We start from the raw sequence: 27236 nt of genomic DNA on the forward strand, positions 1-27236 counted from the left end.
TATTGTGTCTGAGATTCATTATTTACCTTTAACAATCTTCTCTTTCTAACAGCACCCTCTGAAAGAAATGTTATCCGGCGTGCAATGAACTCCTTCCAAAAGTCGACCTGCATCCGATTCAGACGTCGCACCAAAGAAGTAAATTACATTAATATAATCTCAGACAAAGGGTATGTCACCAATCCTGTTATTGATGACTATTTTGACAAACAGTTTCACCTCCAATCCAGTTCTCATGTAATGAAAATGTCTTGAGAATGTATTTTTGTGTACAGGTGCTACTCATACATTGGACGCATTGGAGGAAAGCAGGTTTTGTCTCTACAGCGTAATGGCTGTGTTTACCACCAAGTTATCCAACATGAACTTCTTCATGCTCTGGGATTTAATCATGAGCAGAGCCGTAGTGACCGTGACAAACACGTCAAAATCCTTTTTGAAAATATTGAGGCTGGTGAGCAGAGCAGGAATTTTACATCTTATTTCTTTTTAACAAACTTTATGTATTTTTATTATTGACCATAACAGTGATCATTTAAATGTAATTAATGAAAATTATTGATTTATATGTACTGTAATAATGTGATTCATATATTCACAGGTAGCGAGGGCAATTTTAACAAAGTAGCTACCAACAATTTGAAAACTCCATATGACTACAACTCTGTCATGCACTATAATAGGTAAAGTATTATTATTTATTTTTTTTTTTTTTATAAATTACATTACCACACAATTATATGGATAATCGCAAACATACTTTGTTTGTCCAGGTATGCTTTCTCCAAGAATAAAAAGCCAACCATCCTCCCCATACCAGACAATAACGTTCCCATCGGACATGCCACTGAGATGAGCTGCAATGATATCTTACGTGTTAAAAGGCTCTACTGTGGTTAAATGCAGCACTCTGAACATCATCAGTGTGTTTTAAATGCTTTCACAAACCACTTACAGATAATGGAAAAGTTTAAATACATTTTCTTCTGAAATTTTGATTCTGTCTGAGTTCTGCTTTGCTCACGTTTCTCATTTATTTTTTACATGCAATTTCAAAAATAATAAAAAGAATGCAAACAAACATCAGTGTCTGAATTCATATTTTGATAGATGCTTGGCTGCATCTTTGTAATTTCCAAATTATGTGAAGAAGGTGAAGATGGGTGCAGGTGCAGCTTTTAATGGCACCCACATAAACAAATCCAAATAAAAATACAGCATCAGGTTTAAAAACAGGCAAAGTTTAGGTAAATAGTAAACAGAATAATGCACAATTTCCTGTATACAGAACCCCAGAAGCAGAGAGAGTTAAGAATACAACTTATGGAATATTGGTTAAAGAGCTAGGAATTGCATGAACACTTTGGAGATTGTAGTCCAGGGCGGCCATGTTTGTAGGTTGCCGTGTTTGCTGTGAACTGAACCTTTTGGATTGCCCTGACCTGACAGAAACACACGATTGTCTAGAATGTCTTTGTGACATAGTGACTGTTTGCTACATGCAATTTAAAGACCCACACATGTCTGTGTAAGATCATTTTATTCATTGTCTCCTTCTTCACCTTTTTTAGTCACATGGAAGGTGCACATTCCAGTGTGACTGGTGTTTTAGTTTTGGTGTCTTTGTCTTTGTGAATAAGAAAAGGTGAAGGAAAAATTTGACAAATATTGTTTCCTTTCAAGAACCAAGCCAAAGAGCTTCTGGAGAATGTGACACATGCTGTGGTAAAGCTGGATATAACTTGGCCAGCTCATAAGCATAAAGCTTCTTCGCTTTTTTGCATTCTCCACATCAACCCTTTTTCCCTGAGCTGCACACCAAGGTGTCCAGGTCCTGGGCGCGGCCCACCCCTTTAGCCCCAAAACCGCGGTCTATTTCAACTTCATGGGGCTCAAAGATCATGGGCCTCCTATTTTAACTGATTACACACATTATTCAGAGCATGGACAATGCAGCCACGTTCCCAACGCGTTCCGACTCAGCGTCTTATTCCCTCAGGTAACGCAGGTTACATACATAACCTAGAGATGTTGTTATTACGAGTGTGTACAAATAAAAGTAGTTAATTTTGCCTCTTTTTAATTTATTTATTTATATTTTTTATGAAAATGGTCAAACAGAAATGCGAGCTGCATTAAATGCTCGTTAATAAAACCATCACTGTTAAAATAAATATGCATTTTCACAACCCTAATTAATATATAAATACAAAACGAATAAAAAATTTTGTTACCTAGTGAAGGAATCCAGACTGAAGATCCACCATATAGAACAGAAGCAGAGAAAAGATGATGATGATCAGGAATGTCTCTGTTCTCATCACTGACTTCCTCTGTCTCATCCACATTAACCCCAGACTTCTTACTGCTTCTGTCTGCTCATTGTGAGCTTCAGAATCTAGTCTACATCTGTGGTGTGAGAGAGACGGGAGATGATCCACCAGTGGATGAAAAAGCAGCACAATGGCAGGAAACATGTTAATGAGCTAAAAACAAAGCAATGTGAAGAAAAAAAATTGAAATTTCACTAAATAGATAAAAACAAAAGTAACAATCCTGTTTGGAAAACGTAAGAAGTAGAAAGTACAGATATTTGTGCAAAAAGTTATGTGAAAGTAAAAAGTTAAATAGTGAAGTAAAAAACTCATACCAGAAAAATCCTCTTAAGTACAGTAACAAATTATTTGTACTTCGTAAATTTCCACCTCTGCTTTGCACCTACTAAGTTGGCCACACTACAGTCTTTGTCTTTCTCTTTAGACCTAAACATGTTCCAGCATGACGTAGTGTGGGGACAGGGGTGTGGTCTAGCATCATCGCTGGAGTCTCATCTGTGTTTTTCAAGTTGAGTTTTCCTTTGACTGTCTCTTTGTGCTTGCAGGAACACACACAGCCCATGAACTTAAACCTCATAAAGATAAAGCCACTTCTTTGTTTTTGTTGAAGTGTATATTTTTGTTAAGTTTATTGTTCATAAGATCACTGAGAATGTGAATAAAATAAAGAATTTGCTCAGTTAACTTTAGGTTAATTATGTAACCCCGGTTCTCTGATAACAGGAGTGAGGTATCTCACTATGGGAATCGCCTTGGCGGTGACCAATCCTGGAAGCATCAATCACACCACGTCTGTCGGCTGACAGACCAATCACGACAGTGATGCGGGAGTCCCGCCTCCCTATATACACCCCTGCTGGCGGTCCCTGCCTCATTCTCACATATCTCTTCTCCGTGCACTGCAAGGAGGGAAGTGTGGTGAGATACCTCACTCCTGGTATCAGAGAACCGGGGTTACGTAAATAACCTAAAGTTCTCTTTCAAACATTTGTTCGGTGTCTCACTATGGGATATAGACAACTCCAGTGATGGAGAGCACGTAAGTGCAGTGGCGTCACCATCACCTTGCGATTGAGGTGGCGCTTCAGACATAAGCGCTGCTCCGTAACCCAGCACTATAAATCTAGGGGATAGAAAAGCCTGATACAGGTCTGAGTTCAACCTGAGACCCAGGTATATTATTTTCCGTGTGGGCACCAAGCAGCTTTTTGTCTCGTTTATTCTGAAACCTAAGCCAGTCAGGTGAGACAAAAGCACACTCATATCCACCTCCGCTTGCTGCCGTGACGGAGCGCAGAGGAGGGGATCGTCCAAATACGCTGACTCTTTTAAACCCGCCGTTCTCAACGGAGACAGTGCAGCTTCGACACATTTGGTAAAGATCCGCGGAGCTAGAGCTAGCCCGAACGGAACCGCCAAATATTTATAGGCTGTGCCCCGATAGGCAAAGCGTAGGAATTTCCTGTGTGCCAGGTAAATGCTTATGTGGAAATATGCGTCCTTCAGATCCACTGATGTAAACCAGTCTCTGGGATGAATAACACTGTACAAAGCTTTCAATGTGAGCATTTTGAACTTGTACTTTCTGAGGTGATTTTTGAGGTTCCGTAAATCCAAAATGGAACAGAGACCCCCCCCTTTTTTGGGAACAATAAAGTACCTGGAATAAAAGCCGAGCTGGCTGTCCTCTCGCGGCACCGATCGAATTACCCCTTTGCTCAGTAAGGAGGTTATTGTCCTTCAAAACCTGAGCAGATTCGCCCTCTGCTGTTGACCAAATCACGCCGCTGAAAAACGGTGGTCTCACGGCAAATTGCAGGCGATATCCCCGCTGTATCGTGGATAAAACCCAAGGATGAACTGCGCATGCGTGCCAACTCTCCGCACGAGCAGAGAGCGGGCCTCAGCGGCTCTCGCTCACAGACGGCGCGGTGGCACCATCTGGGGGTGGAGCCGGGGGTTGGAACTCTGATTCGAGTTCTTTTATTGTGTGTGTGGATTTTTTCACTTTCTCCTTTTTTACACACATCTGTGCCCTCGGCCCACTGCCTGGATGCACAGAACAAATCTTTTATATTTTTGAACGAACATGGAACATCCTGCTCTCTTTCTTGCATAACCCCACGGGTGGAAAGGGGAGAAGTAACTTTCCGGGCACTGGGGGAACAGGTGCCAACACTCCAACCGGAGAAATTTTGTTTGTAGAACATAGTCTTACATCCCCAAAGCCTCCATAATATGCACCTCCAGTCTAGAGAAACCCTTAACGGGCACTCTGTGCGAGAAGGGTTTGTCCCAAAAACGACACATTTCCGTGACACACACCGGTACAGCAGAATTCAGCTGCTTAACTGGGGAAGTGCACGATTGCAGCCTCTTCCCATCATATAAATCTCTCTTAGCGTCGTGATGCACCTGCTGAGATGACCATTCGATGGGGAGTTTTTTGGCTGCTCTCCTACACACCTCCACGAGGTCCAGCTCAACTGGCATGGGGGAAGGGCCCGTAGCAATTCCAGGCCTGGAGAGAAGATCAGGAGGGAGGATAGATCCCCGTCCTCCAAATCTTCCTACAAAAAATAAGCGACCTCATCATCTTCCTCTTACTCACCCTTGTTATCCAGTAGAGAGTTCGATTCGAAGAGTGAAGGAAGGACAGGAGAATCCTCGTCCATCAACTCTCCCCAGCTGCACTGTGCTTGTGAAGCAGCCTCGTCCCTCTCTGCGGGCAGCGGAGAGAGACATGGGTTCCCTTTATTCACAGGCAACGACTTGCAAGCGGCGCTCCCGAACCCTTGACGGGAAAAGAGAGCAGTGCGGGCAGCACTCGGGGTTAGCGAGCACGGTTTGAGCGTGCCGAACAGGGGATGAGAGTAAAGTTTTATTCTCTTTATTCAGAAAAATGCTAATGAGTTGCTACTGAGATGAGCCCTAATGATATTCTAAGTGTAGGAGCTCACGGGGTCTCTCGAAGGCAGAGAGGAGCTCACGGGGTCGCTCGGAGGCGGAAAGGAGCTCACGTGGTCGTTCGGGGGCGGAGAGGAGCTCACAGGGTCGCTCGGAGGCGGAGCGAAGCTCTCTGGCGGAACCTGGAGCTGGGCGGAGCCCTCTGGGGGAACCTGGAGCCGAGCCTTCCGGGAGGTCCTGGGGCGGAGCCGAGCTTTCTGCAAGGTCCTGGGGCGGAGCCGAGCTTTCCGGGAGGTCCTGGGGCGAAGCCGAGCTTTCCAGGAGGACCTGGGGAGAAGCCGAGCTCTACGGGAGGTTCTGAGATGGATCTGGGCTCTCCATGGGAACCTGGAGCGAAGCTGAGTTCTCGCGGAGGTTCTGGAGCAGAGTGGAGAGCTCCTGGAGGTCCTGGAGCGGAACGGAGCCGTCTCGGATGGCCTGGAGCAAGGTGGAGATCCCCTGGGGAACCTGAGGCGGAGTCGAGCTCTCCTGGAGGTCTCGAAGCAGGGCGGAGATCTCTAGGAGACTCAGGTGCGGAACCGTGCTCTCGGAGGCGGAGGTGAGGAGATGGAGATCAGCCGTGACCATCCCGAGTTCCCTGGTGAGAAGCTGGAGGAACTGGGTGCACGAGCTAAACTCACCTCCATTCGCGTCCCATAACTCTAAGGAGAGAGAGAGAGTTTCCCCCGACAAAAGAGAAATGACATATGCAACTCTGGCTTTCTCCGTTGGGAAACTGGATGGATTTGACTTCATATAGTCACTCACGCACCGTAAAAACGCGCCCCATTCAGCTCTGTTGCCGGTGAAGCGAGCCGGGAGTCCCATGACGTCATCGAGTGGACGTCACGGAGACTGAGAGGCGGCCGCGGGCTTCCGGGTTTTCCTGGAGGCGGGGCTTTGCCGCTGCTGAATCGTGGCCGAACGCACCCGACTGCCGAGGTGCGATTCGCGCCGGGACCGCGGCGTCAGTCCGATCATGTAATTTTCCTTTTTTTTTTTTACTTCTTTTTTTTTCTTTGTTGTGCCCCTTTTTTATTCCTTTTTGCGGTCCATTATTCAGTCAGGCGGGAACGAAGGCGGAAGACAAAGTGAGAGCAAACCGTGTTTATTTAAACCAAAAGGCAGTGCCAACACAAATACCTGCATGAGCAGGGATAATCCGGAAAACAGAGTCCGAGTCCGAGTCAAACGGCACGTAGCGGAGCTGAGCATACGCGAACACACTGGCACACACGCGGACAGGCATGAACATGCAATAACGGACGGGGAGCGTGGGTGAGTGAGCAGTTTATATAGGAGCTTGGGGAGAGTGAATAACAAGCTCCCGGTGTGCGTGATTTGAGCTGAGAGCTTGGGAGCACGCAAAAGCAATGACAGCCAATGCAAGGGGGTGTGGCAGGTGGATTCCTCACAGGTGCGAGGTTTGAATTGGATACATGTCGACTTTTGGAAGGAGTCCATTGCATGCCGGATAACATTTATTTCAGAGGGTGCTGTCAGAAAGAGAAAAGCTTTTGAACTTATCTAATGGAGTTCTGATACATTCATTTAAATGCTGGTAAATAATTATACTCACAGTACTGTCTGGAAATGACATAAGGCACATAAACTTTCTTATCACTGCTCCTGGGCCACCTGCATTCACTGGTGGTACATGGAGCTGCATTCTGAAGTCCAATGTACACCGCTATGTCACCATGTATAATAGTAAATTCACCCTTCAGCTTTCCTGTTTAGGAAAATAAACAACACGACTGTATATTTGACAGTGGAATTCTTATTTTTCACAGTTTCATTCATGTGTCAATTTGTTAATGTTTCATATACAGTATGTAAAAAAAACCTGTGACACGGAATCCAGAATAGCACTAACTGTCTACCTGGAATCAGACAATCCTTAATGGACAATATTTTTTATTTCAATTAATAATTAAAATGAAACTGTAATCAAACACTCACAAAAGCAGAAGGCAAGTAGAATAATTCTATTGAATCATTGCTGAAATGTCCACCAACAATCTCCATCCAGCCTTGACTAAGTTTGAGAAGATGCCATGGAGAACGACAAAAATCCTACAATCTGAATATCTGTGAAGTGCCAAAAGAACAAAGAATAATTTTATAGTGTTTCTGTCAGGCACAGACGAGGCGGAAGCGGAGTTGAGCAAACACAGAGTTTTAATGAAATGCGAAACTGAATCCCAAGAGCACACACACACACAGCTGGAGTGAAGTCAACAGGTGAAGCACAAAGTCTGATATGAAAAGTACGTGCGCATGAAGCGATAGTACGGAGCGCTGGCAGCGGAACAATAGAGACGCTGACAGTGCGAGTCCATAAACATAATAACGGACGGCGTGAGTGGGAAGCGGAGCCGCTTAAATAGGAGGGAGTCTGATGGAAAACAGGTGCGCCGAGTTAGTAATCAGGCGAGGCGCTCCGAGTTGGCGGGGCATGAGCGGGTGAGAGCGCAGGGCGCTCCCTGACACCACCCCCTCCCCCAGGGGCGGCACCAGACGCCCGAGCCCTGCGACGAGGCCTGCCCCTGCCACGGGGCGCAGGGCGGAGCGGGTGAGCCGCGTGGGACTCCACCAACAACGCCGGGTCCAGGATGTCCTGCCGGGCCACCCACGAGTGTTCCTCCGGACCGAAACCCTCCCAGTCGACAAGGTACTCCAGGCGACCCCTGCGTTGTCGTGAGTTCAACACCTCGCGCACCGCGTAGACCCCTGGCTGGTCCACGACCTCCGGCTGGACGGACGCGTCGGGGGCCACCTAGAGAGGGAGAGAGAGACTGGCGGTAAGGCTTCAGCAGAGATACATGGAACGTCGGGTGGATGCGATACTTAGGTGGGAGCTCCAGACGTTAGGTCACCTCATTGACCTGCCGGGTGATCTTAAAAGGGCCCACAAAGCGGGGGCTGAGCTTGCGGCACGGGAGCCTGAGCCGTAGATCTCTGGTGGAAAGCCATACCCGGTCACCTGGCCGGAAACGTGGTGCCTCCAGCCGACGAGCGTCGGCATGCCGTCGAGTGTCCCGGGCCGCTCTACGGAGTTGCGTGTCAAGTCAAGTCAAGTCAAGTTTATTTGTATAGTGCTTTTCACAACAGACATTGTCTCAAAGCAGCTTTACAGAAAACAACAGTGAAGGTGAATGGTGTGCGTTTGTCCCTGATGAGCAAGCCGTGGCGACAGTGGCAAGGAAAAACTCCCTTAGATGATATGAGGAAGAAACCTTGAGAGGAACCAGACTCAAAGGGGAACCCATCCTCATATGGGTGACATCAGGAGTTTGGTCATAAATCTTTCAACAATACAGAACAATTTGTGATCATCATAGATCCAGCATCAGCTTCTCCATGCCAGGGCCTTTAAACACTCGGCATCTACTTCTCCATGATCATCCATAGGTCCATAATCTTCACGAGGTGGGACGTGACTGGAGCTGGCCAAACCTCAGGATGCCTCGGGATGGGGAGAGAAAGAGAAGCAGTGGAGAGGAATTAGCGTAGCTGCTGTTCATGATATTAACAGCACAAGTTGATAATGTGCATGTAATCATATATTCTGGAGCACAAGGTTGTGATGTGATGTGTGTTATGTGTAGGCTTTGCTAAAAAGATATGTTTTTAATCTACACTTAAACTGGGAAAGTGTATCTGAACCCCGAACACTGTCATGAAGACTATTCCAGAGTTTAGGAGCTAAATGTGAAAATGCTCTACCGCCTTTAGTGGACTTTGCTATTCTAGGAACTACTAGAAGCCCAGAGTTTTGAGATCTCAGGGAGCGTGACAGATTGTAGCGTGTTAAAAGACTGGATAGATACATGGGAGCCAAACCATTTAGTGCTTTATAAGTGAGTAGCAGTAGTTTGTAGTCTATTCGAAACTTAATAGGAAGCCAATGTAGGGACGATAAGATTGGGGTTATATGATCGTATTTTCTTGACCTAGTAAGAACTCTTGCTGCGGCATTCTGAACTAACTGAAGCTTGTTTATTAATGATGCAGGACATCCACCTAGTAATGCATTACAGTAGTCTATTCTAGAGGTCATAAACACATGGACGAGCTTCTCTGCATCAGATATAGATAACATATTTCTTAGCTTAGAAATATTTCTAAGGTGAAAGAAGGCTGTTTTTGTAACTTGATTGATGTGATTTTTAAAAGATAAGTTGCTGTCTAAAATAACTCCCAGGTCTTTTACCGTTGAACTAGTAGTTACAGAACAACCGTCTAAATGCAGGCTGAGATGCTGGAGCTTCTGTGTACTATTTTTTGGGCCGATGAGCAAAATCTCTGTTTTATCAGAATTTAATAGCAGAAAGTTATGGGTCATCCAATCTCTTATTTCTTCAACACACTCAGTTATGCGAGCTAATTGAGCTGTATCGCCTGGTTTGGATGAAATATATAGCTGGGTATCATCAGCATAACAATGGAAGCTAATTCCATGCCTTCTAATAATATTTCCTAATGGAAGCATGTATATTGTAAAAAGCAGGGGTCCGAGAACTGACCCTTGTGGCACGCCATAATTTACTAGCATTATCCTGGATAGCTCTCCATTTAAATCTACGAAATGGTAACGATTGGACAGGTAGGATTTAAACCAGCTTAATGCCTGTCCCTGAATACCGATGTAATTCTGTAAGTGATCGAGGAGAAGATCATGATCTATAGTGTCGAACGCAGCACTAAGATCTAGTAAAACTAATAGGGAGATGTAGCCTTGGTCTGAAGCTAAAAACAGGTCGTTAGTGATTTTAACTAGAGCAGTTTCTGTGCTATGATGGGGCCTAAAACCTGACTGAAACTCTTCAAAGATATTGTTCTCCTGCAAGTGGTTACATAACTGGGCAGCGACAATCTTTTCTAAAATCTTAGACATAAATGGGAGATTTGAAATTGGTCTGTAATTCGATAGCGTGTTTGGATCCAGATTAGGTTTTTTAATGAGGGGCTTAATAACTGCTAACTTGAGGGATTTAGGGACATGACCTAACGATAGTGAGGAGTTAATAATATTGAGAAGAGGCTCACCAGCTGTATATAACACTTCCTTCAGTAGTTTAGTGGGAATTGGATCTAACTGACATGTTGTTGATTTAGCATTTATAATAGCATCATACAGCTCTTCCTGTCCTATACATGTAAAACAGTGTAGTTGTGGGGTTGTAAGTACGATTGTGTCGGGAGATGCTGTCAGAGGTTGAACTGCCACAATTGTTTTTCTAATGTTATCTATTTTTTCAGTCAAGAAATTCATAAAGTCTTCACTACCAAACTGTGATGGAACACATTTTTCAGATCCCTGATTTGTTGTTAATTTAGCGACTGTACTGAAAAGGAACCTGGGATTGTTTTTGTTATTTTCTATGAGTTTGCTCAGGTGTTTAGCTCTAGCAGCTTTTAGCGCCTGTCTGTAGCTAAGCATACTGTCTTTATACGCAATTCTAAATACCTCCAATTTAGTTTTCCTCCATTTTCTCTCCAGATTACGTGTTGTTCTCTTTAGGGCATGCGTATGACTATTATACCAAGGTGCAGGTGCTTGTTCTCGAACCTTTTTTAACCGGATGGGGGCAACAGTGTCTAAAGTGCTAGTGAGGATAAGGTCTATGTTGTTCGCCATCTCATCGAGATGATCAGCAGTTATGGGTTTAATGTGAAACTGAGATAAATCAGGCAGGTTATTTATGAATCTGTCCTTAGTGGTTGGAATAATAGTCCTACCAAGTCGATACCGTGGTGAAACACGGTTAATCTGCTCTACCGGTAGTGTGTACAGTAGGAGATAATGGTCTGTGATGTCATCACTCTGGGGTAAAATATCTATATCAGTGACGTCTGCTCCGTAGGATATTATTAAGTCTAGTGTGTGGTTAAAACGGTGGGTTGGTCTGGTGACGTTTTGTTTAACTCCAAAAGAGTTTAGTAAATCGACAAATGATAATCCTAGGGCATCGTTTGCATCATCTACATGAATATTAAAATCTCCTACAAGCAGCACTTCATCAAAACTGATCAAGAGGTCTGAGAGAAAACAAGCAAACTCATGAAGAAAATCAGCGTAGGGCCCTGGGGGTCTGTACATGGTGACCAGAGCGAGTTTTCTATGCATGTCTGAAAGTGCAATTTTAAGAACGAGCACTTCAAATGATTTAAAGCTGAATAGTAATCTCTGACTAACATTAAGAGAAGCACTATAAATGGTTCCTACACCCCCCCCACGACCAGTCTGACGGGGCTCATGCTTATAAACATATCCTGACGGTGTAGACTCGTTTAGACCCATATAATCACCTGGTTTAATCCAGGTCTCAGTGAGACAGAGTGCATCGAGATTATTATCTGTGATCATCTCATTTACAATCAGTGCTTTGGGTGCAAGTGATCTAATGTTTAAAAAACCGAACTTTAGAACTTTGTTGTGTTTGTTTATCTGGCATTTTTCAGTTTTAACTGCAATAAGATTATTTCTGGATCTTGTGTATGTAATTCTTGGTTTTACTACACGAGGAATAGATACGGTTTCTATAAACTGGGCTGTGTGTGAACTTGTAACTATTTGTCTGTAGTATGCGTGTTCTTATAGTTGAAGATTTCTTGATGTCTTACCAGTCAGATGGTGTGAAGTATCCTAGAGATGTTATCTGATAGCACTGCTGCTCCAACTCTGCTGGGGTGCAGGCCATCAGGGCGGAAGAACCTAGGACGCTCCCAGAAACAGTTCCAGTTATTAACAAAGAGAAGTTTATGTTCTCGACACCATGACTGTAACCATTCATTTAGAGCTAAAAGTCTACTAAACTTCTCAGCCCCTCGCTGGTAAGTGGGAAGAGGTCCTGACACAATGATCCTCGTTGTGGGTGATGTGCTGCGTACCGTCTCCACCAGGATCCTGAAGTCCCTCTTTAAGATCTCCGTTTGCCGCAGCCTGGTGTCGTTTGATCCGGCATGGAGAACAACCGGTGCCGGAGTTGTAGGTGCGCTGGGCCTGGGCATAGAAGCACGCGGAGTTGATGTGCTGGGAGCGTTAGGTTCAACCCGGGAGTTTACCTGGGATGAGTGCGCGTCCGCCCGGGATGTTTCCAGCGCTGCTTTCCGCTCTCGCAACCGGGCATGCTTTACATGCAGCTCGAATCTGTTTCTCCAATGCCTCCATCTCCAACGCCACCGTTTGCAACTCGAACGAGTCCTCACCTGTGCTCGAATGCAGACAAACAACCGGCATAGTGCTTATCGTCACGAACAGATTTATTATACAGAGATGTGAGTGAGAGAAAATAAATATAAACAACACTAGTTATAGTCGAGTTAACTAACTACAGGCACAAGTCAGGAAGACAAAAACAATTAAGGATTATTAAAAGAGGAAAAACGGATGGATAGATAGCAAAGTTTGTTTGAAAGACGCCGAGAGAGATACAAACACGTAACTCGCGGCAAACAAGTCAAACACAGGAAGCTACGTCACAGCTACGTCACACCATCTATATATATCATCGGCGTGTGTGCCGACTCCCAGACCCGATTGCTCTCCCGAAACCATGCATCCACGGCGGGCACGTCACAGGGCTCGTCGGACCAAGGGAACAGCGGGGGCTGAAAACCCAGGGTGCACTGGAAGGGCGTGAGTCCCGTTGCGTCCTGGCGAAGAGAGTTTTGGGCGTATTCGGCCCAGGGCAGGAAGCGGCACCAGCTCTCCTGGTCCTGGCTGCAATACACCCGAAGATACTGGCTGAGCTCCTGGATCTTCCTCTCCGCCTGTCCGTTGGCCTGGGGATGATAGCCGGAGGAAAGGTTGACTGAGACCCCTAGGAGACGAAAGAAGGCCCTCCAGACCCGTGACGTGAATTGCGGTCCTCGGTCCGAGACGATCTCCTCCGGGAGGCCGAAGGTGCGGAAGACCTGGTGGAATAGGGCCTCGGCCGTCTCCAGGGCGGTTGAAAGGCCCTTCAGGGGGATAAAGCGACAGCCCTTCGAGAACCGGTCCACCACCACTAGGATGCAGGTGTTACCCTCGGAGCGGGGGAGATCGGTGACAAAGTCGATGCCCAGGTGGGACCAGGGACGTTGCGGGACTGGGAGCGGCACCAACCTGCCTGTAGGCAGGCGACGCGGTACCTTGGCCATGGCGCAGGTGGGGCACCCCTGAACGAAGCGTACGACCGCCCTTGACATACCGGGCCACCAGTACCGGGCTTGGATGAGCTGGAGGGTACGTTTCTCGCTGGGGTGGCCAGCCCCTAACCCTTCATGGACCGACTGGATGAGCCCCCGTCGGCATGTAGTTGGTACATATACCCTCCCCTCAGGACATTCCTCCGGGCTCGGTTCCTGGAGCGTGGCCGTGCGGATCTCTTCGTCCAAGTCCCAGATGATCGGCCCCACGATGAGTTCGGGTGGAAGGACAGGGACTGGGTCTCTGGGCTCGTCGGGCCCAAACAGGCGGGAAGGGGCGTCCGCCTTACCGTTTTGGGCCCCTGCTCGATAGGTGACTAGGAAGCAGAAGCGGGTGAAGAACAGTGCCCAACGAGCCTGTCTGGGGTTCAATCTACAGGCCTCTCGCAGGTACTGGAGGTTCTTGTGATCCGTGATGACAGGAAAGGGGTGCTCTGCACCTTCCAGCCAGTGCCTCCACTCCTCCAGGGCGAGTTTGATGGCCAAGAGCTCCCTGTTCCCGATATCATAGTTCTGTTCCGCCGGGGTGAGTTTGTGGGAGAAGTACGCACACGGGTGGAGCTTTGGATGAGAGCCCGTTCGTTGAGAGAGGGTCGCCCCAACCGCCGTTGAGGATGCGTCTACCTCGACGATGAAGGGAAGTGCGGGATCCGGGTGGCGAAGGACCGGGGCCCAGCAGAAACGCTTGCGGAGCTTGTTGAATGCCTCCTGAGCCTCGCGGGTCCAGCGGAGGGCGCGTGCCCTACCCCGGAGGAGCGAGGTAAGGGGAGCGGTGATCTGGCTGTAGCCCTGGATGAACCGACGGTAAAAGTTGGCAAAGTCCAGAAAGCGTTGGAGTACCTTGATGGTGGTCGGGACGGGCCAGTCCTGTACTGCTTGGACCTTCCCTCCGTCCATTTAAATCCCCTGGGAGCTAATGATGTAACCGAGGAACCGGGTCTGAGGGCGGTGGAACTCGCATTTGGAGAGGTTCAAGTACAGGTGCTGTGAACGAAGTGCTCCTAGAACTTGTTTCACGTGGTCCTGGTGTTCCTCCAGAGTCCGTGAGTAGATGAAGGATGTCATCGATGTAGACCATCACGAACCTCTGGAGGTATGGTCGTAGCACTTCGTTCATGAACCCCTGAAACACGGCCGGGGAGATGGAGAGGCCGTATGGCATGACCCGGTACTCGTAATGTCCTGAGGGCGTGATGAAGGCCGTTTTCCACTCGTCCCCCTTTCTGATGCGCACCAGGTTGTAGGCGCTCCGTAGATCGAGTTTGGAGAAGATGCGCGCCTCCCGCAGCTCCTCCAGGGCCGCCGGAACGAGTGGCAGGGGATAAGGAAGAGGAACGATCTGAGAGTTTAGCTGCCGGTAGTCGATGCAAGGCCGGAGACCACCATCCTTTTTCCCCACAAAGAAGAAGCTGGAGGCCGCAGGAGACGTAGAAGGGGCGATAAACCCTTGGCAGAGCGCCTGTGCGATGTATTCCTCCATCGCCTTGTGTTCAGGGGCCGACAGGGGGTATATCCGGCCTTTCGGCAGCTTCGCCCCGGGAAGCAAATCGATCGCACAGTCCCAAGGCCGGTGAGGGGGAAGACGAGTGGCTGCCTGCGTGCTAAAAACCTCCTTGTAGGCCCGGTACTCCTCAGGGAGCTCAACCTGTGTGGCTGTGGTGGCGGCTTCCACCTGGGTAGCACCCACGACGGCCCTTGGGATCCTGGAGGGGAGTCCGGAGAGGCAGTGTTGGAGACAGTGAGGGCTCCACTCCAGGATGTCACAAGGATCCCAGGAACACCTCGGCGCGTGTTGTTGGAGCCAGGGTTTACCCAGTATCACGCTGACAGTGGAGTCCTCCAGCACCAGGAACCTGATTTCCTCCTGGTGGAATAGTCCAATCCGCAGAGTCATCGCCCGGGCACAGTACTTCACCCAGCCCTTCCCCAGCGGGCGCCCTTGGATGGTCTGTACGGCTAAGTCCTGGGAGCCCCTCTGTCTGTAGAGCTGTAGCTGGTCGAGGCAGGCCTGGGAGATGAAATTCCCTGCGGAACCGGAGTCGACCAGCGCCCATACCGATAGAGAGAGAGTGGGGGTTAGTAGAGTCACCAAGAGCTTAGACAAGGGAGATATTTCGGATGGAAAAGGAACGGAACTCACCGAGGCGCGGGTTGGGCAAGTAGGGCAGCTGGCGATGAGGTGACCCGGCTTTCCGCAGTACAGACATCGGCCCGTAGCCAGGCGGTCATTAAGTTCTCTCTGGGTCAACCTCTGGGTAACGAGCTGCATGGGCTCAACCCCTGAAGCCGTAGGCGTAGCGGGTTGTGAGGCTGGAAACGGCGACGTGAGCAGAGGTGGTGAATTCCGGCAGGCAGCCAAATGCTGTGCGAGGCCGATGGACTTCTGTATGAAAGCCTCTAAACCCACAGAATCCTCATGAATGGCAATCGCAAGCTTTAATTCTGGAGCCAAACCTTGCCGATAAATCCCGAGCAGCGCTTCCTCATTTCAGCCACAAGATGCCGCCAGAGTGCGAAAACGGAGGCTGTAATCCGTAACGGAATCCTCACCCTGGCGTAACCCGAGCAGTTGATCTGCTGTAGAAAGGACTCCGGGGGAGGCACTGAACACCTCCCCGAAGTGCGCGGTGAATGCCGTGTACGAATACACCACCGGTCCTGCTGCTTCCCAGAGTGATTGCGCCCAGGCCAACGCCTTCCCGAAAAGCAAGGAGATTATGAACGCGATCTTTGCTCGGGCGGTTGGAAAACGTTGCGGCTGCAATTCAATGAAGAGGTTCACTTGCATCAAAAAGCCGCGGCACTCAGACGGTTCACCGGAGAAGGTGGAAGGAAACGCCATCGGAACACCGGCGGCCGTGTCCGACGTGGCGCCGGCGTGCGGATCCATAACCAGGTGAGGGGCAGCTTAAATCCTTTCTCTTTCGGTCAGGCACAGACGAGGCGGAAGTGGAGTTGAGCAAACACAGAGTTTTAATGAAATGCGAAACTGAATCCCAAGAGCACACACACACACACACACACAGCCGGAGTGAAGTCAACAGGTGAAGCACAAAGTCTGATATGAAAAGTACGTGCGCATAAAGCAATAGTACGGAGAGCTGGCAGCGGAACCGGGGAATAGAGATGCTGACAGTGCGAGTCCATAAACATAATAACGGACGGCGTGAGTGAGAAGCGGAGCCGCCTAAATAGGAGGGAGTCTGATGGAAAACAGGTGCGCCGAGTTAGTAATCAGGCGAGGCGCTCCCTGACAGTTTCACTGAACTTCATTTTATTTTGCTAATAAACAAATGTATCATTTTCCACAAACAAACTCTAAAAGTTGAGACAGAGACATGTTTTCTGTTCTTTGTGGAAATGATTTGCTAATTGTTCTGATTTCAAAGTGGAATTTTTGCACATTGTTGATGGATATAAGACTTCAGCCACCCAACAGCCGTTAATACCCCTCATTACTCTCTCTTTCATGATGCACTAAACGATTTTAATATCGTCTCTGTGTCTACAAATCTACACTGTTGTAGTATTTACAGAATGAGGCCTGGCACTGCCCTACTGAAATAACCCTCAAGTCTTTGCCTGCACTTTAGTATCTTTCTCTCTAAAATCCCAGTATTTAGTTCCCCAGTACATTTATGCTGCAGAAATGCTAATTTCACATATAACAAGTCACTGATGCCATGTGCACTGATGCTCCTCATATCATTACAGGTGCTGCTTTTAAACCTTCACTGATAAACAGTCTGGTTGGTCTGGATTGATTGTGATCGAGTCGAAACGTGGACTCATCTGACCGCAGCACATGTTGTACTTTATTATTCTATAAACTTTTAATTTTTATTCTCTCTCTTTCTCTCTCTCTCTCTCTCTCTCTCTCTCTCTCTCTCTCTCTCTCTCTCTCGCTCTCTCTCTCTCTCTCTCTCTCTCTCTCTCTCTCTCTCTTCTCTCTTTCTCTCTCTCTTACCAGCATTCTTGTTGGCTCTTTCAATTATAGCAGAAACAGTGTTAGGTGGACATTCATTGTTGTTATCTGTAATGGAATTATAAATATTAGTAAAAAGTAATATGAGAAAATGATGTAAAATTTAAAAACATTACAGATAAACTTATTAAAAGTGTGACTCTTACCGATCTCCTCAGAGGTTCCATTAACAAATACCTGTTTAATAAATATATTCTGTGAGCTGATATTTTTATTAAGTACATATTTATAAACTTCATATAGGATTTTTACATTTTCTCTATTTCTTTATACATTCTGCAGTTAATGTTGTTAATATTTCTCTCTGAACACTGACGCTGAGCAGGAACAGGACGATGCCTTGTATCAGGTACATGATGAAAGTCTCAGTGTAGGTGAACAGTTTAAATACTCTCAAGTGGGTATCACTTCCTCTTGTGAAGGAAACACACAGAGCTACTGAAGACCTTTTTTGAATCTGTGGTGGCCTCAGTCATCTTCTATGGTGTGGTCTGCTGCTGCAGCAGCATCTCTACTGCAGACAGGAAGACACTGGACAAGCTGATCAGGATGTTCAGCTCAGTCCTGGAGATCCCTCTGGACATTGTACTGGAGGTGGGAGAAGGAGGATGGGAGCTAAACTATTATCATTACTGCAGAAATTCTCCCACCCCCTGTATGGAACAGTTTCATCTCTGAGCAGCTCCTTCAGTGACACACTGTTACATCCTGAGTGTCTGAAGGAGCGAAACAGAAGATCTTTTCTCTCTGCTGCTATTAGACTTTACAACCAGAGCTGCTCAGTGAACCAGTCACTAAAATACACACTGTTACTGTTTCACTGCAATAATAACAATAACAACGTTTTTAGTAATAAATGTACAATAACAATAATTAACCTATAATAATTAATGAATTAATAATAATCATGTGCAATATGTGTGAATGTGTAACTACTTATTGTTTTTTTTTACTTTTGTATTTATGCACTGTAATATAATCTTTGCTGCTTCTTTGCTATATCTTTTGTAAAATTGTAAAATTTAGTAAAATTCTTTAAAGTCTGCCACAAAACTCGCCGGTGTCAGGTGTCCTGATAATTAACACCATATTTACAATATTTACAAGAGTTTTTTGTCTTCATGTTCTATGCTGAGTTTGGTTTCACTAATAATAAACATACAGTTGCATAAAGCAATCAACATTTCTCCATGTTGATTAGAGAATTAAAAACTTCAAAAGTATTAATTTAAGGTAGATTTAGAACAGATACAACACACATTTCAATTCAATTCAATTCATTTTTATTTGTATTGCGCTTTTAACAATAAACATTGTCTCAAAGCAGCTTTACACAGATAATGTGGTGATTAAACGTAAATATGTTCTTTGTAAGTAAGTTTGTCCCTGATGAGCAACTGTGGCAAGGAAAAACTCCCCGAGATGGCATAAGGAAGAAACCTTGAGAGGAACCAGACTCAAGAGGGAACCCATCCTCATCTGGGTTGCACCAAATGTCCATTTGAAGCAGATATACAATGCTGCGGGGTACAGTGATGATGATCAGAAGCAAACTGCACTCCCGAGTCAGTGCAGCAGACCGCCGACACCAACTACAGTCCAATCCATCCTCAAAGCACCCGTTTGTATCTGTAAATGTGATTAATGGCTACTTTTTTACTTAAATACATGTCAAAGCCCATACAGAGAAGCTGAGGAGACCAGAAACAGAGAAGAAGGTAGTGGAGACCTAAAAGAGCGAGCAGGTGGATGATGCTCTTTAAGGGACCGAGTTCCAGCCTGACGGGACAGTAAAAAAGGAAGGATCAGAGAACAACAAGACAGAAAAGAGAGTTATTAAAAAGAAAACAGGATCTTTTCCTGCTATAACATTTTGGGCTCATCATAACTGATACCTGAAGATGTATCACACAGCTGGATTACTGAAAATGAGTTTCACTGGTTATTTGTATCTTTTGTTCAACAGAAGATGATGATCATTACACCCTGGGGGGAGCTGCTTGGATTTTAATGTTATATATATATATATTCATGGGACTTTGTAGTGCTTTTTTCATGACATGCCATTTGTGTTGTGGAACATGATTTTTCTCATGGGCCCCCATGACTGGTTCTTGGCCACCACATTAATAACAATTCCTAGACTCCCCCTGACGGGGAGGTTCTTTAATATCGGCATTTTCTTGTCACCTGAGTCCCTGTTGTCCAGGTAGGCTTTTTATTTTATTAGCTTGTTCTTGATGTTATTTAATGTTTTGTTTAACCAAATTGTGTGTGTGTGTGTGTGTGTGTGTGTGTGTGTGTGTTATTTATGAATTTTTTGTAAGGGGTGGGGTGTTGGTGGGTTTGGTGGTGGTGATGCACTTGGGTGGACAGAGCTCATGGTGTATGTGGTTTGAGCATCTTCTCCCAGGTTTTGTTTACTGTGCATATGTATGTAAGAGCGCAAATTTTTCGTTCTTCATTTGCTTCACACAGGGTGATTTTCAGTGGTTATTTCTTTTTTTTCCCCTTTTTATTCCTGATATATTCATGAACGTAGCTTCTTCTTCTTTCGGCTGCTCCCACTAGAGGGCACCACAGCGGATCATCCGTCTCCATCCCCCCCTCTCTCTCTACATCTGCCTCTTTCACAAGGAGGAGGGAGTGTGTGTGTGAATGTTTTGCGTACGGGTGCCAGAGACGTGCGGCGTGAGCACATTGCAGACAACCCTCTGTAAAATCTAAATAAAGACGGCTGAAAAGTTCCTCCTTCCCCACTGACACGCTCTCTCACAGAGGGACATGTGGTAAAACAGTAGAAAAATGCAGAGGATGGAGCTGCCAGGCAGGAGGAAAAATGAAAGGCCAAGGAGGAGGTTTATGGATGTGGCTGCAGGTATTTTGTAAATTGCAAGGTGAACTGTCCTTACAAACCATAGTCTGTGTTTACAGTCCTGATATTCAACATGCACTTCTTTATTTTCTGGGCTTTTCAGGGCCGGGCTTTTAGATTAATTTAGCTTTAAAACCAGGTCAACTTTAAAGCAAGAACTGTGTTCGGGTATGAAAATCTCACTTTAAGGACCTCAGAGACTGTAAGTTAAGAAAAATAACAGTTTATTGATGATTATATATGATTATAAAGGCAATTGTATAGGAGTAAGATCAGTCTGAGTAAAGGGGAAGAAAGGTTCAGGGCACAGATGTGTCACAGATGTGAGGCTGCATAAAGTGTTACAGGACGTGTGCAGACATCTGCAGCCAGCATGGTGTCAGGAATCCCCCTGCCACGCCCCCTTCGGAGGCTGTCATATCCCAGAATTTCCCGACGCACCACGCTCCGGTTCTCGTGCATGCCCCGCCCGCACGAGGCTCAGTGCAATCGGGCTCATCCCGAACACCTGGGATTAATTCTACACCACCTATAAAAGCCTCACACACACACACTTGCTGTCGGTTATTAAATGTACGTGGTGATGCTCGTGTGTGTCTGTGCAGGTTCCAGGTGGTGTCTCTTCGCTTCAGCATTTCCCGCTACACACCTTCTGATCCCGGACTCCTCGCTTTCCCCCCGGTGACGGCTTCCTTCCCCGGCGCACCTTGGATTCCCGGCGCCTCTCCGTCGCTTCTTCCACGTTGCGCTCCCTCCACGCCTCACTGAGGATAAATCATAGGGAACTGCCTTTTGCCGGTTTTATCCCGCGCTGCGGGTCTTTTGTTTTGGCTCTGCCTATTTTTGTTCAATAAAGACACCGGCTTCAATTTCTGCCTCCGCCTCCATCTTCGCCGCGTGACACATGGTTAAACATCTAAGCTAAAGACACCTTTTTGACTTATCTTTCAAAGCAACGTTCATGTGCAAGTTAAAAATGCCATCTTATGCCAGCTCCAATTAACTTTAATAATAATCTAAAACTTGTAGCAGTATTTAGTGTAAGTTAAAGCATAATTTCTTGCACTTATATTATTTAGTATAAGTATATTTGGCTTTATGGAGAACTCTGTATATGAAAGAGCAAAAAACATTCATGCTTTGGATAGTCTCTTTATTAAAATAAGCAATAAGCATTATAATATATTTGAACAGCATGAGTAAAATCATATGTAAAATTAATATAAAAATGAGAGACAGGAAATAAATTGAAAGATATTTATAGACTATGTGTGAACATGTTTAAATGGTGTGAACAAAACCATGTATGATGTGCAAAAATGGCAAAGTCAGAAAATGGTTGCAAGAAAAGGTGTGAAATTTGCAGGAAATATTTGCAAAAGGTGCAAAAGTAAGAGATATTTGGTGGAGAGGCTGTATAAGTCAAGTCAAGTCAAGTTTATTTCTATAGCGCTTTTCACAACAGACATTGTCTCAAAGCAGCTTTACAGAAAACAACAGTGAAGGTGAATGGTGTGCGTTTGTCCCTGATGAGCAGCCGTGGCGACAGTGGCAAGGAAAAACTCCCTTAGATGATATGAGGAAGAAACCTTGAGAGGAACCAGACTCAAAGGGGAACCCATCCTCATATGGGTGACATCAAGAGTTTGATCATAAATCTTTCAACAATACAGAACAATTTGTGGTCATCATAGATCCAGCATCAGCTTCTCCATGCCAGGGCCTTTAAACACTCGGCATCTACTTCTCCATGATCATCCATAGGTCCATAATCTTCACGAGGTGGGACGTGACTGGAGCTGGCCAAACCTCAGGATGCCTCGGGATGGGGAGAGAAAGAGAAGCAGTGGAGAGGAATTAGCGTAGCTGCTGTTCATGATATTAACAGCACAAGTTGATAATGTGCATGTGATCAGATGTTCTGGAGCACAAGGTTATGATGTGATGTGTGTGATGTGTGTTATGTGTAGGCTTTGCTAAAAAGATATGTTTTTAATCTGCACTTAAACTGGGAGAGTGTATCTGAACCCCGAACACTGTCAGGAAGACTATTCCAGAGTTTAGGAGCTAAATGTGAAAATGCTCTACCGCCTTTAGTGGACTTTGCTATTCTAGGAACTACTAGAAGCCCAGAGTTTTGAGATCTCAGGGAGCGTGACGGATTGTAGCGTGTTAAAAGACTGAAGAGATACATGGGAGCCAAACCATTTAGTGCTTTATAAGTGAGTAGCAGTAGTTTGTAGTCTATTAGAAACTTAACAGGAAGCCAATGTAGGGACGATAAGATTGGGGTTATATGATCGTATTTTCTTGACCTAGTAAGAACTCTTGCTGCCGCATTCTGAACTAACTGAAGCTTGTTTATTAATGATGCAGGACATCCACCTAGTAATGCATTACAGTAGTCTATTCTGGCGGTCATAAACGCATGGACGAGCTTCTCTGCATCAGATATAGATAACATATTTCTTAGCTTAGAAATATTTCTAAGGTGAAAGAAGGCTGTTTTTGTAACTTGATTGATGTGATTTTTGAAAGATAAGTTGCTCTAAAATAACTCCCAGGTCTTTTACCGTTGAACTAGTAGTTACAGAACAACCGTCTAAATGCAGGCTGAGATGCCGGAGCTTCTGTGTACTATTTTTTGGGCCGATGAGCAAAATCTCCGTTTTATCAGAATTTAATAGCAGAAAGTTATGGGTCATCCAATCTCTTATTTCTTCACCACACTCAGTTATGCGAGCTAATTGAGCTGTATCGCCTGGTTTGGATGAAATATATAGCTGGGTATCATCAGCATAACAATGGAAGCTAATTCCATGCCTTCTAATAATATTTCCTAACGGAAGCATGTATATTGTGAAAAGCAGGGGTCCTAGAACTGACCCTTGTGGCACGCCATAATTTACTAGCATTATCCTGGATAGCTCTCCATTTAAATCTACGAAATGGTAACGATTGGACAGGTAGGATTTAAACCAGCTTAATGCCTGTCCCTGAATACCGATGTAATTCTGTAAGCGATCGAGGAGAAGATCATGATCTATAGTTTCGAACGCAGCACTAAGATCTAGTAAAACTAATAGGGAGATGTAGCCTTGGTCTGAAGCTAAAAACAGGTCATTAGTGATTTTAACCAGAGCAGTTTCTGTGCTATGATGGGGCCTAAAACCTAACTGAAACTCTTCAAAGATATTGTTCTCCTGCAAGTGGTTACATAACTGGGCAGCGACAATCTTTTCTAAAATCTTAGACATAAATGGGAGATTTGAAATTGGTCTGTAATTTGATAGCGTGTTTGGATCCAGATTAGGTTTTTTAATGAGGGGCTTAATAACTGCTAACTTGAGGGATTTAGGGACATGACCTAAAGATGCATGATGTGAAAAGAAAGGAGGATGCAAGACCTCCTGAGATTATTAAAGAATGCAAATGGTTGAGGAAGAGTTTTTGGAGAAAATCTGTAAATGTATCAGGGTGTAAAGAATGAAAAAGGGGATTTTTTTAAACTCAACTTTGCACTTTTATGTGCCATTGCTGTTTAATAGGTTTCTCCTGGAGAGCTCGTTGGGGTGAATTGACTGCAATAAAGACGATTTGCTCCTCCTTACTTCTTGACTGGAAGATTTATTTGTTGGTGTATTATTTCATTATTTTATAATTAATATTTTGTTTTAATTGTATTTAATTCGTGAATAGCTAGAAGAGATTTGAACTTCGAGCCACATAGCAAATGTATCTGCTGAGACATGGGGTCTAAGTTCCCATATTTCTTGTTAATTAAGTTTCGTCATTTTTGCTTTTTATAATTGACCATGATACTGTTCAATTAAATTCAATCATGCATAAAATTAAACTTGGAAATCTGGTAAATAAGATAAAACACATCAGTAAGTAAAAGCTTAAAATAAATCACTAACACATCACTGTGTTTCAATGGTACAATGGAATTCATATTCATTTAATTTATTTTCATTTGTATAGTGCTTTTAACAAAGAACCTTATCTTCAAGCAACTTTACAGGGATAAATGTGTTATAAAGTAAATGTATTAATTAAGTGATTGTAAGTTAATTCCTTACAATTTAATAAGTTATTCCTAATTAGCAATCCAGTGGAAACTGTGGAAAGGAAATATTTCTTGAGATGACATAAGGAAGAAACCTTTAGGGGAACCAGACTCAAAAGGGAACCATCCATCAAATGCCTATTTATTACATGCATCATTGTTGAGGTGGACTATTTATTGAAAAATACTTACATGCAGAACGTCTCCAGGTTACATATGTAACCATGGTTCCCCAATGGTTAATGGTGGAATCAACAATGCTTTGGGAATGCTTCTGCGTTGTCTACACTCTGAATCACGTGTGTATTAGGTTCGATGGAAAGAGCAGCATCACCAGCGGGGTTGACTTCACCGAAGGGATGCAGACAGTGTGGCATGGATACGCAGTGTCTCGTTCACTCTGGGAACTATGGTTACATACGTAATGTGGGGGCAGAGCTAGGGCAAAGGACAGAGGGGCAGGAGTGTCACTGAGGTCATGGATATAAAATCTGACAAATGTCAGCCGGGTGAACCGGCCCACAGTGTTGCATACGTCCTGGAGGGACACTCCAGAGGACCAAGCCTAAGAGCCTGCCACACTCCGAGTTGAGTGTGCTCTGGCCCCAAAAAGAGTGGGAAGACCAGAGGACTCATAGGTGGCTAAAATAGCATCCACAATCCATCTGCTGAGCATCTGCTTGTTATACAGTTTGAAAAGTATATGTATCAATTTAGTGCTTATAAGTTAATTCCTTATAGAGACAGTGGCATTGAGTAAAAGGCAGGAGGCAGAGCTGGAGGTAGCAGAGCTGAAGATGTTAAGGTTTTCGTTGGGAGTGACGAGGATGGACAAGATTAGAAATGAGTTTATTAGAGGGACAGCACATGTAGGATGTTTTGGTGACAAGGTGAGGGAGGTGAGATTAAGATGGTTTGGACATGTGCAGAGGAGGGACATGAATTATATTGGCAGAAGAATGCTGAGGATGGAGCCACCAGGTAGGAGGAAAAGAGGAAGGCCAAGGAGGAGGTTCATGGATGTGGTGAGGGAAGACATGCAGGCAGTTGGTGTGAAAGAGGCAGATGTAGAGGACAGGGTGGTATGGAGACAGATGATCCGCTGTGGCGACCCCTAATGGGAGCAGCTGAAAGAAGAAGAAGAAGAAGAAGTTAATTCTTTATAATTTCAAGTTGAGCAATCCTAATGACCAATCCAGTAAAAACTGTGGCAAAGAGAAACTCCTTGAGATGACATAAGGAAGAAACCTTGAGAGGAGCCAGACTCAAAAGTCAACCTATTCTTATCTGTGTGGCACCAAATGTCCATTCGTTACATGCATAATTGTTGAGGTAGAGAAATTCATTGAGGAACACTTACATGCAGAACTGTTTATGCAAACAGTGGTCTCCAGTTAAAGAGAACTTCATCCAGATGTAGGGTGTTCAAGTCAAGTCAAGTCAATTGTTGGGATAAATCGAGCAGATATGTAGGACAAGAACACTAGTCCCTTAGGATATGTGTAACTTAACAGGGAGAGAGAGAAATGAGGGGCAACAGGGAAAGATAAATAAGGATTAAGTATTCTCATTGTTACTTAAACATTTAAAGACTCTGTACAGTGTGAACAGAGCTACTCCCGCTTCCGATTCGTGGTCTGTACCCTGACAGAAGGTCTGACCAAAACCGAGAGAGGAATCGTCCTGCCGCGAGGCAGCCGAATTCCGCTTCGGGTTTTACCCGGAAGCTCGCTGCCGCTCCTCGCTAATTCCTCTCCACTGCTTCGCTTTCTCTACCCATCCGGAGACATCCTGAGGTTGCTCCAGCTCCAGTCACATCCCACCTGCTCACCTGCTTTCGAGCTGGTCTTGAACGCCTGCTGAGTGGTCTGTATGCTGGAAACAGCATAACAGAGATGTGGTCTGAGTACCCAAGGTAGGGACGGGGCTTCGCCCCGGTATGCGCCCCGGATGTTTGTGTAAACAACATCCAGTGCGTTTTCTCCTCTGGTTGCAAAGTCCACATTCTGGTGAAATTTGGGAAGCACAGTCATGAGATTTGCATGATTAAAATCTCCGGAGACTATAAACAATCCGTCAGGGTGTTTGAAGTTCGCTAATGGTCCATTAGAGTACACTGAGCGCTTTCTTAGCATTAGGGCTAGGTGGTATGTACACTCCGAGCACAATAGCGGTGGTGAATTCCTGTGGTAAATAAAAAGGTCTACATCTCACAACCATAAACTCCAACAGCGATGAGCAGTAGGTAGAAACAAGTACAGAGTTCTTACACCATTCCGTGTTGATGTAAACACACAGACTGCCGCTGCGAATCTTACCGCACAGAGCTAGAAGCCAGTATTAGAAAAGAATGGGACAACATTCCTATTCCTAAACTTGAGCAATTTGTCTCCTCAGTCCCCAGACATTTGCAGACTGTTATAAAAAGAAGAGGGGACGCCACACAGTGGTAAACATGGCCTTGTCCCAACTTTTTTGAGATGTGTTGATGCCATGAAATTTTAAATTTTAACTTATTTTCCCCTTAAAATTATACATTTTCTCAGTTTAAACATTTTATATGTCATCTATGTTGTATTCTGAATAAAATATTGAAATTTGAAACGTCCACATCATTGCATACTGTTTTATTTCACAATTTAATACGTGAAACAGGAATGGCTAAAGTATCCTTCACAATTGGCAGAGTGCGTCAAGCTGTATAAGATATATTGTTTGTAATTCATGATCTTTTAACCTATAGTGACATGTTCATTATTCCAATCAGCATGAGAGTGGAGGTCAGAAGAAAATTCATGAAGGTCACATGGGGATTGTCAAGTGCAGAGA

General features: G+C 45.2%; 2 protein-coding genes and 1 long non-coding RNA gene across 9 annotated transcripts in view; 1 reads left to right on the forward strand and 2 right to left on the reverse strand.

Annotated features, from left to right (window-relative positions):
- The window catches only part of LOC310730914 (low choriolytic enzyme-like), a 38831-nt gene extending 37739 nt beyond the window's left edge, over positions 1 to 1092 (forward strand). The window contains exons 5-8 of one of the 2 annotated variants that reach the window (XM_083550143.1): positions 53 to 170; positions 276 to 454; positions 602 to 683; positions 774 to 1091. In XM_083550143.1, the coding sequence (XP_083406269.1) occupies positions 53 to 170; positions 276 to 454; positions 602 to 683; positions 774 to 900 (506 nt within the window). In that variant the 3' untranslated portion in view covers positions 901 to 1091. Of the gene's footprint in view, positions 1 to 52; positions 171 to 275; positions 455 to 601; positions 684 to 773 lie in introns of both variants that reach the window. The other variant, XM_083550144.1, reaches the window with a different exon arrangement.
- The window catches only part of LOC310730936, a 208752-nt gene that overhangs the window by 52432 nt on the left and 129084 nt on the right, over positions 1 to 27236 (reverse strand). The window lies entirely within an intron of this gene.
- The window catches only part of LOC310730917 (low choriolytic enzyme-like), an 81184-nt gene that overhangs the window by 30889 nt on the left and 23059 nt on the right, over positions 1 to 27236 (reverse strand). The window contains exons 2-4 of one of the 6 annotated variants that reach the window (XM_083550151.1): positions 17610 to 17640; positions 17446 to 17511; positions 6862 to 7014 (exon numbers count right to left, since the gene is read on the reverse strand). The exons of 3 other annotated variants lie outside the window; for them this stretch is intronic. In XM_083550151.1, the coding sequence (XP_083406277.1) occupies positions 6862 to 7014; positions 17446 to 17511; positions 17610 to 17640 (250 nt within the window). The remainder of the gene's footprint in view (positions 1 to 6861; positions 7015 to 17445; positions 17512 to 17609; positions 17641 to 27236) is intronic. 2 more of the 6 variants (XM_083550149.1, XM_083550150.1) reach the window with 2 other exon arrangements.

Source organism: Silurus aristotelis (assembly GCF_946808225.1).
Source record: "Silurus aristotelis genome assembly, chromosome: 9".
NCBI classification, from domain to species: domain Eukaryota; kingdom Metazoa; phylum Chordata; class Actinopteri; order Siluriformes; family Siluridae; genus Silurus; species Silurus aristotelis.